This window comes from Dama dama, chromosome 33, assembly GCF_033118175.1.
Source record: "Dama dama isolate Ldn47 chromosome 33, ASM3311817v1, whole genome shotgun sequence".
In the NCBI taxonomy this organism is placed as follows: Eukaryota; Metazoa; Chordata; class Mammalia; order Artiodactyla; family Cervidae; genus Dama; species Dama dama.
In genome coordinates, this window is record NC_083713.1 from 27,605,730 (window position 1) to 27,624,923 (window position 19,194).

General features: G+C 34.3%; 1 protein-coding gene across 2 annotated transcripts in view; it reads right to left on the reverse strand.

The window, feature by feature from the left end:
- The window catches only part of HAT1 (histone acetyltransferase 1), a 40,144-nt gene continuing 20,950 nt past the window's right edge, over positions 1-19,194 (reverse strand). The window contains exons 5-11 of one of the 2 annotated variants that reach the window (XM_061135791.1): positions 18,690-18,869; positions 18,303-18,424; positions 17,698-17,802; positions 17,267-17,373; positions 10,476-10,627; positions 7,933-8,049; positions 1-1,049 (exon numbers count right to left, since the gene is read on the reverse strand). In XM_061135791.1, the coding sequence (XP_060991774.1) occupies positions 882-1,049; positions 7,933-8,049; positions 10,476-10,627; positions 17,267-17,373; positions 17,698-17,802; positions 18,303-18,424; positions 18,690-18,869 (951 nt within the window). In that variant the 3' untranslated portion in view covers positions 1-881. The remainder of the gene's footprint in view (positions 1,050-7,932; positions 8,050-10,475; positions 10,628-17,266; positions 17,374-17,697; positions 17,803-18,302; positions 18,425-18,689; positions 18,870-19,194) is intronic. The other variant, XM_061135792.1, reaches the window with a different exon arrangement.

Here is a 19,194-nt window from a genome sequence, read left to right on the forward strand (position 1 = left end):
TTCAACTTACATCCCATTTTTAATGTCATACAATACTTGGCTTACTGGCACACGTTAAAAAAATCAAGGCTTTACTTTTAATGACCATCAAGCAACTTATTTAGTTCTGCTTCAATAAAATAAGGACTATATTAAGCAATTTATCTTTTTTTTTTCCTTCTTAGACTTCAACATCTTGATAACCTTACATTAAATCACAACCTCATTTTACATATTTCAACAGCAGTGTGTAAACTAGACTTTTGTTAACTGATTTGTATTTTACTATTTATAAAATGTTTATGGCAACTTCTGAATTATCTTCAATTAATATTTGGTGCCAAACATCTAGGTTTCAGGCTGTATTTAGTTTCCCTTCTCGCTCTTACCCACCCCACTCCTAACAAGTGATTAATAGTTTATTTAAAACAATTCTACTTTTAGAGCATTTTCTACTTAGAAAAATCACATAGCAAGACAAAGATTACTAGGAAGACCTTAAAGAAATGTGTTAAAAGCTTAGAAGCAAAGTGTGGGAGGAATAATAAAAGCTTAAAACCTAAAGGTTTTTAACAAGATGGAAGAAGTTAATCATAAGTATTCAAAAATCATATCAGCACACATTAACATATCATAACTAAGCATTTATTACACTATTTAAGAAGGGAAGTAATTGCAGTGGTATTTCAGAAGCTATATCTTTTTAAATGTAATATATGCTCATAAACTCTAAACAGTATTTTAAAATATACAATCTCTCCAAAAGAAAATATTCAACTAAAGATAGATAACTTTTAATGTAAGCAAAATGTTACAAGATTTTTTAAAATTAAAGTCATCATCTGATTTTCACAACACATGTACAGAAATTTGCAAACTTTCTGTACAGAGCAGTATAACCTCTACTCTTGAGCGAGGCGTTCAATGACACGTCGATAATCTTCCACAAGTTCCTGAAAGCTTTCTTCCAGCTGTTCATGTTGCATATTTATTTCTATCTGGTTCATCTGGTTTGTCAGTTCTTCCGGTCTGAGACATTTTCTCATTTTAGCAAGGTCTCTCTGTTTTTTCTAAGTAACAAACACGATTATTGGTTAGCCTAAGAAAGCTGATATAAAAAACTATGTCTCCAGTGTTAAAAATAATAGTAGTAGGAATATGCCCAAATCTATCCCATACATTTTTAAGGAAGCCTAAACATAATGTTAATGTGAATTACAACCCGCTAAAAAGAAGGTTCCAAAAGACATGGAATTTGTATCAATTAATGGTAAATATAGGTATGTGAGTGACAGCCCCCTCTCCAAAGCATAATAAAGAACTGGCCAGTACAGATACTCAAATATTTCTTTAATAAATAAGGTACTGTAACTGAAGAAAGACAACTGAGATTAAGTGCTATTATTTCATCGATTTAATCATTAATTACATTAATCTTAATTCCAAGCTGGCTTCTTCTGCCACTATCATTTCTGAGTTCCCTTACCCAGCGATGTATTTATGGACCACATATTAATGTTACCATAAACTGTTGGGAAAGTTTCAGGAAGATAAGCCAAAAACTGTCACACTTTAAAAAACAATATTAATTAGCATTTATTGAGTCTCTACTGTCTATAGACATACATTATCTTATTAAACCCTCTCCATTTCACTGAGAAGGAAACTACCATTTCTCAGGAAACAGATTTGCACCACCCTAAGAAGCTGATAACTTTTAGACAGGTTACAATCAGAATAATACGGTTAGTATGCTGAGGATGGGTCTGGAGGGGACCAAGTTAGCAGTTAGTTTAAGAATTCAAGAGATGATGAAAGCCTAGACCAAGTCTGCTTAGTAACAGCAGAGATGGAAGGTACAGAACAGACTTAGGGAAGAAAACACTGGATGATGTGGGGAAAGAATGCAGAATGACTCCAAGATTCCTAGGTGTGTGGCAATATTGCATTATATATAACACTGTAATATGAGAAACTTTCATACATTTTAGACTTCCCTGGTAGCTCAGCTGGTAAAGAATCCACCTGAAATGCAGGAGACTCTGTTTCGATTCCTGGGTCGGGAAGAGTCGCTGGAGAAGGGATAGGCTACCCACTCCAGTATCCTTGGGCTTCCCTGGTGGCTCAGACGATAAAGAATCTGCCTGCAATGCGGGAAACCTGGATCCAATCCCTGGGTTGGGAAGATCCTAGAGAAGGAACAGCTACCCACTCCAGTATTCTGACCTGGAGAATTCCATGGACAGAGAAGCCTGGCAGGTTACAGTCCACGGTCGCAAAGAGTTGGACACGACTGAGCGACTTTCGCTTTCATACATTTTGGATAAACTACTCTAGATCATATCCTCTTTCATTTAAACATGTAATAAAGAGTTAACTTTATATAGAGATCAGAAATCACATATATTAACTCATGTAATCCTAAAAACTATGATATAGGTACTATAACTTTCTTCAACTGATAAAGAAAAAAAAGGTGCAGGTGTTAAATAACTTGTCATAGAGGCAGTAAGCCGAGAAGCCAGGCTCCAACCCCTGATGATCTAATTAGAAGTCTGCATTCTGAATTCCTATATAACTGCCTACCAAATACAAAAAAAAAAAAAAAAAAATCCTGAAAACAGTTATCTTAACTCCATCCTAAAAACTAATAAATGTCTCTCAAAGAAAACCCTAATAGTTTTGGAATATAAGACATGCAGTGCTTCTCCAACTTAAATGTGCACAAAGATCAACTGGGAAGCTTGTTAAAACGCAGGTTCTCATTCAGTAGGTCTGGGGGATGCTAATGTTGCTGATTGTGTGTGTGTGTGTGTGTGTGTGTGTGTGTGTGTGTGTGTGTGTGTGTGTGTGTGTGTGTGTGTGTGTGTGTGTGTGTGTGTGTATGCTAATGTTGCTGATTGTGTGTGTGTGTGTGTGTGTATGCTAATGTTGCTGATTTTGTGTGTGTGTGTGTGTGTGTGTGTGTGTGTGCGCCTGCGCTGCTTGGGGGACTCTTAGTTTGCCAACCAGGGATTGAACCCATGGCCCCTCTTAATCACTGGACCACCAGAGAATTCCCAATGTTGCTGATCTTCTAATCACATTGTGAACGGTAGTTCTAGAGAAGTGATGAAAATTCAGATTTATTACTCCCAAGGCCTGGAAGGACAGTATATTCCTTACTCTTCAATCATGTGGATAATAAATGCTTTGTTTCTGCTGTGAAAGTTACTTTTTTTTGGCCAAGAGGCACAACTGCCTCTTAGCAGCACCCAAATTAAGCAAACAGCTCAGGAACTAAAAGGTAATGCATCCAAAAATTATCATGATATGTAATGAGAAAAAAAATTATTCTTCTAAACTGCTAACCAGTTATAACATTTATAAAATAACCCCATTTATAATCTAACCCCATTGCTTGATTATGCCTCCAATCATATTAAATTCTCGTATACAACAGAACCATCATTTTAATTCTTAAATATTAACTATCAATTCTGCTGCAAATAACCCACAGAATGAATCATGTGTCAGTGACATACTGTTTTAAATTACTAACTTGTTTTAAAACTCAACATTAAGAAAATTAAGATCACGGTATCTGGTCCCATCGTGGCAAATAGAAGAGGAAAAAGTGGAAACAGTGACCGATTTTTTTCTTGGGCTCCAAAATCACTGCAGATGGTGACTGCAGCCCTGAAAGTAACAGATGCTTGCTCCCTGGGAAGGAAAGCTATGACAAAACTAGACACCGTACTAAAAAGCAGAGACATCACTTTGCTGACAAATGTACAATGTGAGAGCTGGACCATACATAAAGAAGGTTGAGCACAGAAGAACTGATGCTTTTGAACTGTGGTGCTAGAGAAGACTCCTGAGAGTCCCTTGGACTGCAAGATCAAACCAATCAATCCTAAAGGAAATCAGCCCTGAATATTCATTGGAAAGACTGATGCCAAAGCTGAAGCTCCAATACTTTGGCTACCTGATGCGAAGAGCTGACTCACTGGGAAAGACCCTGATACTGGGAAAGACTGAAGCCAAAAGGAGAGGCAGCAGCAGAGGATGAGATGGTTAGACAGTATCACTGACTCAATGGACATGAATCTGAGCAAACTCCAGGAGATAGTGAACGACAGGGAACCTGGTGTACTGCGTCCATGGGGTCACAGAGAGTCAGACACAACATAGTGACTGAAGAAAAACAACAGATCTCTTAAGAGTGTTTACTTCCCCATTTTATCTCCCCCTTCATTGCCACCTTCAATTTCATTGTCAGTTTTTTCAGATGGATGTCAGAATTAATTTCTATTATAATTTTTATTGACATGGCAATACATCTCTGAATTAAATTTAAGAGCTCTAAGTACCTAGGAATAAAAAATACATGTACTAGCTTTATGGAAAACTATGAAACTATTGTAGAAGTTCCTCATGAGCATGTAAACTATGGTTATTTTTAAAATAAGTTATTTGAGCTATTTGTTTTATTGATTTTAATATTCCTAAAACTATGTATACTGCTTTGTAAATATATGAACTATTATAAATTCATCTTTTAAACTGTGTTTTTAAAAAAAAACTTAAAAAAATAAGCTGATTGGGGATCACCTCTATCCAGCAAGTGACTTACATTGGGAGTACAAATGAAATACTGAAAGACAGAACTCCATAAGACTGGAATAGACCTCCTATAGGCTCAGAAGAAATTTCTCCCTCCAAAAACAAACAGAAAGTTAATTCCTTCATAGATTAAGGCTGTGGATAATTTTAATTAATGCAGAAAAATTAAAGATCATATTAGTGTCAGTTTATTTATGTTAACATTTGGTTTTAACACATACAATGTGTTAAAAGGTCCAGAAAACAACTCTTTCTTCTTGCCTAGTTTTCAGAGGTTCCAAGAAGGTTTACAAATATCTCAAAAATTCCATCACCTCTAAGAGCGCCTTAGTTTCTATCTGCTCAACCAGTCTCTTTTGTGAACTACAGAAATAAGGTTTTTGGCAAGAATTTAAAAATAATAATGGTGTGGAGACAGTAACAAGTCCTAAGACTTATCAAAAGGCTATCTTTAAAAACATGCACATTGTATTGTATTGTATTTCTTTCGCTTCAGTTCCTCACTATGGAAGTACTTCCATTTTAGAGTTTACTAATTTAAACTAAATTTATTTATATTTAAATAAACATATGTATTTATATAAATAAAAATATTTATATTTAAATATATTTAAATTTATTAATACCCAGATTTTAATAAATTGTCAACACACACAATTTGTAAAAGGTAAAACTAGACCTCAAAACTGAGTTTTCTGATTCCAAATCCAATGCTATTATAACAATGATTCTAAATTTTATACTTGCAAACCAATTATGAATTAAAATATACCTATGAAACAATATAAAAATTTAAATGCTAAAACCAAGCAGCTGCACCAACTTTTCTTTTTTTTAGTCAAATTGTTCAAATTTATCTTTTCTTGAACACCTGAAAATTACTTCTGTACTAAAGAAATTCTTTTTGTGTTTTTAAAATGATTCTAGTTAATACAAATTATTTTTATCCCTTCTTGGCATGGATACAAATAAATTATCAGTACTTAAAGAACTTTTAAAGTACGGTATAACTTCTTCTAATATCTACCCAAAAAAATTTCTTAGTGGGACAGTGTGACTAAACTGATATGGAAATTTGAGCCCTTAAAAAAAGGCAGCACAGAATTGGTGGACTTTGCTATCAACAAACAATTCCATTCCTCCGTAATGACTTATGACAATCTAAGTTACACTTTCTTATCATAAAATGTGTTAAAGTAAAACATGAATTCCAGATTCCAAACTTTCCCCATTTGGCATATATTTTAAAGACTTTTAAGAAATTCAAAGTCACACTCAGTATTAAGCAGTTTTACTTTATTCTTAAATATAATTTTGCATTTCAGAATGCTGTGATAGCACAGCACAGTATATGAGTATCAGCTTGGAATGACAAACTGGAGAAAACCATCTGCAAACATTCAACAAAGAAATCTTCTAACTCTTCCCATGCGTACAGGGGATTCAACTATTTCCAGGCTTTTACCAAGTTTGTGGTAGGTTTTCTATCACATTGTGGCTATCAACCCAGATCAAGATTTCTTGGTTTTCTCAATGAGACAGAATACTGGATAACTAAACTCATTAAAATTGGCATACTATAAATAGGGTTTGAGCAAGTATCTAAAGAATTTAATATTTTGTATGAGTGCAAGGATGGTGATACCGATTTTAGCTGTTAAGAATTTAAATAGTTTAATAACCAGTTTTTGGTCGTCTTTTAGATCAGGTGAACTTGCTAGACAGGTGAGGATACTTAATAATGTAAAAAAAAATCTTGTCTATTCTTCTTAAGCATAGACAATACTTGCTTTTATGAGCTATAGATATTCCCATTTGGCATAAATGACTGCTATTTATACTTAGAAATCATCTTTTCTTTGCTGCATCTGCCTATATAAAATGTCACAAGTATCTGATACATAATTTAATAAATTACTAAAAGTTTTAATACTCTTAAATGTTGTCATGCTAACATCTAATTATATTGTTCTATATACCCAATTTCATTCATCATGAAGAAATTTTCCAGCTAACAAGTTAATATTAAAGATCAAAATCTTTGGAAAGTACCATTTCTACCAATTTTCTGAAGTTTCTGAGTTGACAAACATAAAAGATTGATAAAGAATAAAATGTTATTTCTGACAAATTTTGGGGAATAGTTGTTATAATTTATTACAACCTGTTATATGCAGATGGTAGTTTCTAAGTTAGAAAATCAATTAAATTGATTTTATTAATTGATTAAATTTAAGTATTCCATTAAACTGCTTAATGAAATGGCACTATGAAGAAAAAAATATATGAATTCCAGACTACAAGGATTTGTAGTTCAGGCAAATAATTATTTTTATATTCAGAATGTGCTATTTTAGAATTATAACAAATTAAGAAATACAATTGCACTGCAAACAAGATATGATAAAGGAAAAAAGCTGAGATTCAACGAGGAGTAGTGTGACTCTATATACTATTAACATTCAAAAAGACTGGCTCTATAAAGCAGAATCTATGATAAATAAAACTTGGATTAATTTAGAAAAAACATAAAAATCACAACTATGCATTTGATATATTAATTACTAATTATTAACTGACCTCCTTAAACCTTAAGATAGATTCAAATTTGTCATTCATGTTCCCAACTATGGTGCTATATAAGCCTCTAGGTATAGTATAAACAAATGCAGCACCCAGTAATTAGTTGTTGAATAAATAAATGAATATTCTCTCCAATCAGATTACTGCCCAGCTACAAGAATCACAAATCTTCCTCCACACAAGTTGGTATAGACAATATCTACCTTAATAATGGCCAAAAGATGAGGAGGCCAGACCTGATCTAGGAGGGGAATATTTTTGAGTTAAAGGAAAAGAAAGGAAATGGAAAAAAGCAGGAGGTAAAGGAGCAAGAACAATGACAAAACAGGTAAACAACAGTTAAGGTGGGATTTCAGCTATGGTCAAGTACAGGGGTTACAAAAGGCAACCAAGGCCATATTTAGGAAGAAAGAAGCAAATTTAAGCAGAAGATAGGGACAAATAAAAAAACAATGGAAAAAACAAACAAGATAATTTGTTAGGGAAGATTCTGGGCATTCAGTTTTTTAAAAGATGCATACAAATGAAAAAAATAACCATGAGGAGACTATCCTTGGGATTAGTTTTTAAGTGAATGGAAACATTTATAGTTTACACTGGAAAATTATGACAGGGAGAATTCTTATAACTGGAAGAATATTTTTACTTTCGTGAAAGTTAATTTAGCAGAATGATTTGGACTCTCCCACACATTGGCATTTGCTAGATTTTCTTCATTTTCAACAGTGACAAGAAAATAATCTTTAAGACTCTTCAAAGTCCTACCTTATATGGGCTAATTAGTCTTCTTTTAATATCCAGTCTATAGCTTCTGTATTGTTCAGCATCACTCATGTCAGTTACCAGTAGTCGAAGAATTTCATAAACCCGTCTTGCATGTTGCTAATAAACCAAAGAAGAACATGAACATTTCAAATTACAAATAGTAACACTTTCCCAAAAGCATACATCATATACTGAATACCTGCCACAGGCAAGAAATTGTGCTTGGTGCCAGACAAAAAGCAGTAAAAGATACAGTCTCCGCCCGCAAGAAGGCAAGCGGTCCACTGTGTAACACAAATGAGGGATGGTTAACTTCATGATAGAAATGTGCACAGGACATTATGGCAGCACAGCCTGAGAATGGGGAACGATGTTAGAAGAGGATTCCTGGGGGAATAAAACCTGAGTGAATCTTAAAGGAAAGGGAGCATCCTGTTCTTAAAACAGGGGAGGCCACTATATGGGTGTGCATGTCTCATGTACACACGTGCAGAAGTAGTTTAACACTGCTGGGACACAAAATGAAAAAAACTGCAAGTAAATCAGCTACATGAAAATGGTAGCAAAAGAAGGGTAAGGAGACCAATCAGAAAGTTCAGTTATTAAATCAGGCAAAAAATGATGATGGTAGTAACTGAGACAGCACAAACAGTACTACTAAGGGGACAAGGATTCTAGAAGAGGAGGAAGACTGACTGTGGAGGAGGGCATGGAATGACAGTGAAATTTTCACAGGGTAGGAGAGATTTATGAGGCAGGAGAACATATAAATCTGAAGAAAATTCTAGACTAAGGATAAGGATTTAAGCAATATCAGTATACAAGGCAAGAGTTTAAACCTTAAGACTGGTTAACTGTTAAGACAGTCCAAGGAAAACATACACAGTGAAGCTGGGGGTGTGGGGGCAGGGGGAGGTCAGAACCCTGTAGTATAGTGCCAGTTAATGAGCAGACAAAGAAAAACTGTAAAAAAAAAAAAAAAAAAAAATACAAGAAAAATCAGGAAGTTGTGGTAACACTGAAGCCAAAGGAGTAGGCCTATAGTTTTCCTATTTCTGTCATTCCACTTATGTATTTATTGGGAGTGAGGAAGAGGTCAGGTATACATAGGTTAAGATAATACTGAACTTTCTGGAAGAAACACCTGAACTGAGCCTGAAAAATGTACTACCTGGCCAGGCAAAGACGAAGAAACAGGAGAAGGCAGTATCAGGCACAGGGAATAGTTGATATACAGGTACATTAAAGGAGTAAAGTTGTAGCACAATGGGGAAAGGGCAAGAGGCTCAGGAGAGCCAAAGCATATGGCAAAGTGGGAGGAAGCTGAGCAGGCACGGGCCAGATGATGATGCTGTCTGTGTGCCATACTGAGGAGCTTTAATCTCAATAATAATGTGTTCATATTCTCTTTCTCTTAAAAGCGGTGCTATTAAATAAATTCTAGCTAATTAAAGGTTTAATACAGTCTGAGATATGTTATTTCTAAAATTGTATTTTATCTTAAAACCATGAACCCATTAAAGTGTTTTTATGCAGGAGAAGATGGAAAGTTTCAATTCAAATTAAGCTGTTTGTTGAAGGTCAGTGACCAGTGAACATTTGGCATAGTTTTGGATCTCAGGAGGAAAATCTGGATTGCAGATGTAATAGATGAGCTCTCTCAGGTAGAATTAAGTAGAATGAGGAGAAATGAGGATTGGATAAAAAAAACTCTGGGGAAGAATTCTATTTAGGGAGCATACAAAAATGTAGAAGCCAGTGACAATATCTCAAAAAAGATAAGCACAGTGGTTAATTGAAAAACTAGGAACTGTAGTGTCTTAGAAGCGAAGGGAGGGGAGGTCAACGGTACCGAGTACTAGTCCTCATTACTGGAATACTCTTCATCCCTCATACTTTTATATTCGAAAACCTACCCCTTGTTCAAGGCTAAGATCAAATGTATCCCCACTATGAAATATTCTGATTTCTTGCTAACATAAATATAATAATTTCCTCTGAATTCCTATATTATTTGCCTGTACTTAAGATATTACTTTAAAATTCAAACAAATACATCTAGAAGTATAAAAAGTGAAAGTTAAATGTTTTATTCTAATCCTCCTCCCATCAATATAATCTCCAGGGGCACTAACTACTTTACCAATTTGAATAATCATTTTCTTGTTATACTTAATGTAGGCATGAAATCAATTATCTTCCCATTCTATTAATGAGAAAATTGAGGCACAAGGAAGTATATGCCCTAAGAGCAAGTGGTAAAGCCAGATTATCCTGGGCAATCTGGCTTCAGGGCCTGTATTATTTTTTTTTTTGGCACGTGGGATCTTAGTCTTAGTTCCCTGAACAGGGATTAAACCCATGCCTGCTGCAGTGGAAATGCAGTCTTAACCACTGAACCACCAGGAAAGTCCCAGGGCCTGTATTCTTAACCATTGCTACTTCCTACACATGTATTCTTAATGTATTTGCAACATTTAAATTATGTGCTTAAATGGTTTTTTTCAAAATTTAAATGTTTTCCTTCTACAGAATAAAAATACCTTATTTATTTTGAACTTCTGTTGAGCCTCTATTGCCATATCTTCATTGAATCCTTGCATTAACTTTTCCCGGGAAAAACAGGGCAAATCTTGACAAAACTTCACAAGCACAAAGTCTCTCAATTTCACATAGCTTTTGGATGGATCTTCCGCTAAAGAAAGAAAGCAGAATAACATTTACCCAGCATAACTATTCATCATCTGCAACCTCAGTATTCATCCTAACCTTAGAAAGGCAAATATTCTTCAATGAATTATATAATACAAAAGTTACAATATGAAAGATTGTAAGTCAAATAATAGCACTATCATCTTTGTCAAATAAAGTCATAGGTATAATCCTTTTGCAAATAATACATATATATTATTTGTGAAATTAGAACTACTCCTTTTCAAATGTAAATTTTTGACTAGTTTGTTATCATATGTACCTTAGTTTCATTTTCAGTTAAAGCAGCTGTATACACAAGAGATTCAAGTTTGGATAATCAATTCCAAAAGCCATTCTCTGATAGCTAAGGGTTCCAAAGCTAAGTTTATAACTTATTTTAATCTAATTGAATTATTTTAATCTAATAAACTTCAAAGTCTTCTATGCTTCTTTAACCTAATTTAAAAAAAGTTCTTCCTTTTACAAAACACTTTTTCATTTAGAGAATATGATTTTGATTCTTTCTTCATTGCATCTGAATAGCATAGATCTCCCTTTATGTTTGTCTATGTTATCTACATTAGACTGAACAGTGGACAAGGAAGATACCGAAACATGATAGGTAGGAAAAACACTCATAGTCAGAGAACATGAGTTTGAGTCCCAGTTCTGGCATTCATAGATGAAGGACTTTAGGCAAATTATGTCATTTCTGTGAGCCCTAATTAATAGATGGTATAAACAAAGAATGCTGAAGTCTGAGCTAGCTCATGGGTCATAAAACAATTTTGTTACAGTATCAATTCTCTACCAACTAGTCAATGCAATCCCCATCAAAATCCCAGCTGGCTTTTTTTTATTGCAGAAATTAACAAACTCATCCTAAAATGATATGCAAGGAAATGAGAATAGCCAAAACAACCTTGAAAAAAGAACAAAAGATAGAAGACTCACATTTCCTGATTTCAAAATTTACTCCAAAGCTACAGTAATCAAGACTGTGATACTAGTATAAAGATGGACATGTAGGTCAATGGGACTGAGTTGAGAGTTTAAAATAAACCCATACATTTTTGGCCCATTAATTTTTTTTTTTTTGGCCCATTAATTTCTGAGAAGGGTGCCTTGACAATTCAATGAGGGAAACAATAGTCTTTTAACAAATGGCACTTGGACAACTGGATCTCCATAAGCAAAAAGAATGAAGTTGGTTGGCCCCCCTTTCCTCACACAATACACAAAAATTAACTCAAAATACATCATAGACCTAAACGAAAATAGAGGAGTAAATCTTCAAGACGTCTCGTTAGGCAATGGTTTCTTGGATAACAGAACCAGAAGGACAAGCAACTAAGGAAAAAGTAGATAAACAGGGCTTTATAAAAATTTATAACTTTTGTGCTTCAAGTAATAACCTTTAAGAAAATGACAAGATAACTTACAGAACGGGGTAAAATATTCCCAAGTCATATATATGACATGTAACTTTAACCAGACTTTCTATATAAAAAACATTGTAATTCAATAAGAAAAGGTCAAACACGCACCACCCAATTAGAAAATGGGCAAAGAATCTAAATAGGAATTTCTCAAGAAGATATAAATACACACAATAAGCACATGAAAGGATGTTCAACATTATTAGCCATAGGGAAATGCAAATCAAAACCACAATGAAATACCATTTCTTGTCCACTAGGATGACTAAAATAAAAAAGACAATAACAAGAATCAGCAAGGATGTGGATAAACTGAAATCCTCATGTACTTGCTGGTGGAAATATAAAATGGCACAGGCACTTTGGAAAACAGTCTGGTGTTTCTTTAAAAGGGGAAACATAGTTACTAGATTTTCCACCATTTCCACTCTTAGGTATGTGTACCCAAGAGATATGAAAACACAAGTCCACACAAAAATTTGTACACAAATATTCATAATAGCATTATTTTGAAGAGCCAAAAAGTGGAAACAACCCAAATGTCCATCAACTGATGAATGGATAAATAAAATGTAGTATATCCATACAATGGAATATTTGGCAATAAAGTACTAATGGATGCTACAACAAGGATGAACCTTGAAAACATTATGCCAAATGAAAGAAGTCAGTCATTTTATTGTACAATTCCAATGTCCAAAATAGGCAAATCTACAGAGACAAAAAGTAGATTAATGGCTATGCAGCACTGGTTGGGGGTTGAAAGGGTAGGGAAATAAGAGGAAAGAAGTGACTGCTAATGAGTACTGGGTTTCTTTTTGGGAGAATGAAATACTCCAAAATTAGGTTAAGGTGATGGCTGCACTGTAAACGTGTTTTTGAAACACTGTACACTTTTTAAATAAGAGGGCTGTATGACATGTTAACTATATCACAATAAAATTTGTATTAAAAAAAGAGTCTGAGCTAAAGGTAGTTTTATGATTGAGTCAGTCAGTCATTCAATCTATATGTACTAAATACTGTCTTTATACTTCTATGCAGCACTTCATATACATGTAATTATTAAGTAACATTATATGACTATGGCTTTAAGGTGGTAAAGTGAAATTCTGTCACGGCATCGGTTTGGTATGAAATTGTGATTAGGAATACACAGAAAATGAAATCAACAGTAAACCAAATAACAAATGCAGACCTACAGAAAATCACCAAATAAACATAACACTGTAATTAGTTACTTTGTCTAATTCTTCAGTCTTTTCTTTATTAATCTGGTCACATCATGCAGTTATACAAGTCACCCAGAAACATGAAGGACAGTCTGATTCTTCTCCTATGTGCTGCCACCAGTGTTTTTTTTCCCAACTACTACAATAACCTCCTTGTTTTCCTCACTTGTACTCTGCAGCTTTATCAAATGTAAAATGGACTGACACAAACCTAAATTAAAACCATTCAAGTATACCAATGTAACTGTAATGTGTGTCTCAAAGAAAGGGAAGAGAGAGAACAGCTGAGGAGATACTGGCCAAAAACTTTCCAAATTTGATGAAAAAATTTTTATCTATACCCAAGCAGCTCAACAAGCTTCAACTAGGAAAAACACAGTGTTACATATCTAAATACATCATAATCAAACTTCAACGTGAACTGAATGAAATGAAAGCACAATTTATTAAAATTTGTATTATCAGTAAAACCAGTACTTGTATTTATATAATAATATTTAAGTATTAATTATTTATATAGCTATATTATTAGAAAAAAAGGACATCAAATCAATAACCTAAGTTTCAATCTTAACTACAAAGAGTAAATTAATCTCAAAGCAATAAGAAGAAAATAATAAAAGTTAAAGTGGAAATGAATGACGTAGAAAACAAACAAAAATTTTAATGAAAACACACCAAAACAATTCTGGAAAAGAACACAACAGATTTTCACTTCCTGGTTTCAAAACTCAACATAAAGATCAAGGCTCTGCTACTACTGGAGCCATGACGCCCAAAGAGAGCAAAAGCAAGGCCACAAAGGCTGGGTGAGGCAGTATTTGAGTCCCAAGGAGATCAACAAACCCATGGTCCACTGATGCTGAGCTTGCAGCAACCAGCCCTAGTCTGTGTTGTGTAGATGCTCACTGAGAGCAGGACTGTCTTCCGGGAGTGTGTGCCTCTGCGTCTCTGAGGTCCCTCGTCTCTGCTCCATTCCCACCCACCTGGCCAAGGACAGTACCCATTTCTAACTCTACTCATCAATTGTTTGAAGAAATGTCTGCTTAGTTTACAGCCCCCCGGCAAAACAGGCTCCACAAATTCAACTTATGCATTTAACAGGCTAAACTTGACATTACTGTTAAGGCAAAACACACGCACACATACACACACACAAAACCTCAGTAATAAAACTACAATAAAAATATCAAGACAGTGTAGTTCCAGCAGCACTACAGACACAGATGATTAGAGAGTTCAGAAACAAATCTTTATGTTTATGGTCAACCTATTTTGAACAAAGATACCAAGGCAATTCAATAGAGGAAAGGATAGTCTTTTTAGCAAACTGCTGGAAAAACTGTATGATCACATGTAAAGAAGATTAATTTAGAAACTTTCCGCACATAATGCACAAACTTTACCTCAAAACGGATCACAGATCTCAATACAAGAGACTGGGGATGGGGACTGACTGCAAGTGGACACAAGGGAATCTTTTTATGGCGACAGAGATATTCTAAAACAGGCCACAGAACTAGGCAAGTATACTAAAAATACTGGACTATATATACACCTAAAATGGTGAATTTAATGGTATGGAAATCATACCTCAATAAAGCTGCTTTAATTAAATCTCTACTAAGCGACAAACTCTTAAGCAAGCATCTCTTGAAAAAAAATTTTTTAAGTGCTAACAGCGACACACATGCTTATCCAAGTCTACCTCTTTCTGAACTGGTTTGGAAAAAAAGAACTGTGTTGCTAGTATCAGTATAAAATAAAATTTAGTATGGGTGAAAGCTTAAGTAACTTAAGTAACTTATATCCCCCCAGAATTTTAGGGGAAAACACATCAAAGGTAAGAGAAATACTGTTGAGAAGAATCTAAAAAAACTCACACCACATTCTTATCTGTAATTTTCACATAAATTAAAAACTTGTATAAAAAAATTTCCACTCAGGTTTAAATAAGGCATTATAGACTAACAATATTTTGTTTGTAGCTTAATTTTAGTATAAGTGGCCAAGTCACCACTCCATCTTTAAGCACTTAAACTAAAGGTGTCAGCCTGAAAATGAACCTAAATGGTAACACCCATTAATCTGTGACATCCTTCAATTGCTTTGTTTCTATGCTACCATAAGTGATGCATTTGTAAGTGATGCATTTAAAAGATGAAATTTGCTTGGATATAAATTGATAGTGATACACGGGCTCAAAACTTGAGTTTTTTTCCCCAAGTTAAACACATCATCTACCAACATTAATACTCTTCTATCATTAAAAGAAAACTCTTTTAACTCTTCATATTACAAAAAATTTACAGATAAAATTCTAAAAAGCCATGTAACATATTCCAGTACTACAAGGAATATTTAAAGAACAGATTTAATTAACTCTTAATATACACTGATAGGTTAGTAACACTGACAAATAGTCCAGGGTGAATTTCTACTGTCAAACGCAACTCTCTTTGCAATTCTAAAAGAAATAAATCATTGATTCTGTATGTAAGATCATATAACCAAGATGTGTTAAAATGCTATATATCTTATGATACTGACATCCTCAAAAGGAAAATGGCACATGATATAAAGAACTGTTTTCCAGTATTTTACTTTAAGTGCTAAAAAAAAAAGGGAATTCTCTGGCGGTTCAGTTGTTAGGACTCGACACTGTCACTGCCAGGGCCAAAGTTCGATCCCTGGTCTGGGAAATAAGATCCTGCAAGTCATAAGGCATAATGTGCTAAAAAAAAAAAAAAAAAAAGTGCTAAAAAGAGAAAATGGGTGGCAATTATGCCACAAAAACTTATCCTGTAACATAGGCCATCAATGGTTAGGTTTTAATTTTTACTATATCTGGCTATATGTCAATTAAGCAAAAGGCCATCTCAATATAAGGAATATTCTGGGTTGCAAAGGGAAATCAGGAGCCTGCGAAAGATCCAAAAAGCTTTTAAAATGTGCAAAATAATGGATCTATACACAACCGAAACCACCGAAGAGAGAAAACGCTGTCCTTTTTTAAAAAAGGCTGAGTATGGAAATCTAGGAGAAATATCTTAATGAGAACAAATGTATCAGTCATTTTTAGTAATTTGTTAAGAAATGTTAACACTGAAAATAAAGGCCAATACCCAGTTTTCAAATTCAGAAGTCCTTTAACATGTTCAGCATTTTCTCTTTAGAGACTTCAGTTTGCAATGAATAAAGGCTACCATTATTGATGACTCTTCACTGAGATTTAAGAAATAAAATTCTTTATCTGCTAATTGGCGCTAAGTATCAAGGACTTTATTGGTTGGAGTAGACAGAAGAAAGTGGTTAAGAGGCTTCACAGAAACAACCCCTGCTGGCACATTACCCACTAGAGAGGACAAAGACTACTTATGGAAACCCTAATCTCCAGACTAAAATCACCAAAAAGTCCCTCATGTAGTACACCAAGTCCAAGCTCTATAGGTAAACAGAAGCTAAACAACTTTCAGCTTAGCTAAAAAGAAGTGTTATTGATTGTGTAAAGTTTCTATAATTTTACAAGTCACTAAGCTAGTGAAAGTGTCAATTTATAACTTTTGATATAAACTAACTTTAGTAATTACTTCTTTATCTCCCAAGTTTCCAAATCATTTAACAGTAGCAATAAAGTTAGATGAAAAGATAAATCAACTTTATAAAATGCTTGAGAAATAGACTGAACAAATATTCATACCATACTTACAACATACATATTCCTGACCAAGATTTTCCATTTTACATTCAGTTCATTATCTTCAATTTGTTCAACTAATTAAGCACTTCATACTCAGAGATACAATCCAATTCCACAAAAGGCTTATGATTTAAAATGAAACTTAAGTCATCTTTAAACAGTTCCAAAGACCTCAGGAGACTGCTGCTATTTAAAATAAAAGTTATTTCTGACAAAATCAAAATTAGTAGAGATTTAGAAACGCTCTTTCAGTAACAAAATTTACATACCTGTAATATCAAGAACAGAAGGAGATGCAATGTAGTATCTGTGAACTGTTTCAAGAAGTTGAGCACCATGGCCTTGACCTTGAAATGGAGTCAATATCAGCATTTGACTATAGTAAAGAAATTATATTAAAATATTACAACCTGACCAGTTTACAGATTGCAAATCACTACAGTAATACAAACATTTTAAAGTTTGTGTAGTTTTTTTTCAATCCATCTTTAAGAATTCCAAAAATCACTGAGACACTCAGAATTGTAAACATTTAATGTTCCAAATTGTTTCAAAAGGAACAATGAAAAAAATCAGTACACAGCCAATGAATAATGGTGATTTTTTAAAACAAATCAACACTATTATAATAAGTATTAGAAACTTCAGCAGTTCCTTCTTCTGAAATAAAAGACAAGGCACGTGTTATACTGCCAATTACCTTACACGTGGCCGGGTTTTGTCTGGGTACACATAGTAATTATAGACTGTCATGTAGCCTACGGTCGCAAAGAGTGTAGCTCCATCCTTATTATACTTCTCAAATCTGCAGATAAAACAGAAAGCCAAGCAGGTCAATTACAGTCGCGCTCCCATGCAGTGTCCATTTTCTTTTCCATTCTCTGACTGAATTTTCAGTGTCAGCAAGCTACTCTGTGAGGGCCCAATGGGTACACCTGCTATGTTCTGAATATACAATTCACTTAATTGGTGTGCAGCAACTTGGATAAATCAGACCTCTTTACATCACTTCAGTGCACTTGCCTATTATAAAGATGAATAGGTGGCAAGTAAAAGAAAACACAGGCAAAGCTCATTTTACTGTTTAAGCCTACATTCAGAGCCCTAACGGACAACAGCATTTAATTCGGCTCTATTCTCAAGGTCTCCCAAAGCATAATGAAGGAAAACTCAAGCCTCATAAACAATAGTTTTTCTTTCCTGGGAAAAATATCATTATACTGTCCCAATAATTGGGCTGCCACAATTAAAATGCTGGCTTTGTGGAGGTAATAAGGTCTACTGTTGCTTTAGAACTGTACTTACACTAGAAAGTAGTGCCATCTTTCATCATCCACGTCAATAAAGCTAGCAGTTTCAATAAACCACATCAAAAAGGTCTGAAGCCTTTCATGATATTCTCGAAAGCCTCTACATGTCATGTCAGCCTAGGGAAAAAGCCAGGAAAAGTCAGGTGAAACTCATCACAGAGGTAAGTAAAAGTCTGCAGAACACAAAACTATTCTGTGGGAAAATGTTTAGAAGTCTCAGATTAAGATGTGTACACAGACACACATACAAAACAGATCTTTGTTTTTAGTGCTGACAAAGACTTGTTTCCTGAAGTTAGAATAAATCACTGAAAATAACACATCAAAACAGAATACGAGTTTCAGGCAAATTAAGTAAGGGAACATTTAGATCTATCTTTACCTTATAAATCTGAAAGGTAAAGTTTTCTCCTCCTGTTGGACTGAGAACAGAGTATGTGTGAAGTAAGGTTCCAAATGGCTTAAAATCAGCTTCTTTTTCCAGCAGTGAAAGAAAATCATTTGTGTTTGTGCAAAATCCAGGTGGAATGATTTGTCTAATTTTGCCCTCAACATCATCTGCCTAAGGAATGGAGATTAAAGGACATACACAGAAATTAATAACTTTGACCTAGTCGGATATACTTAGTTTTTTTGAAAGGGACAAAATTCACAAAACTTCAATTCACTATTAAACTAAAGAAGTCAACACATAGCAAATTGGGAAAGGATGAGTTTCATGTGTACAAGATACTGCCACAAAAATGTGAGATGAACACAAGTGTAACACAGAATTAAAAAAGAGGAGGTGGGGAGTCTGAAATCAACTGCAAGAATGAATGCAACCCTAAAGAAATCTCTAACATCATGTAGAGAAGGCTGACCACACCCCTTCAGTACAATTTGAA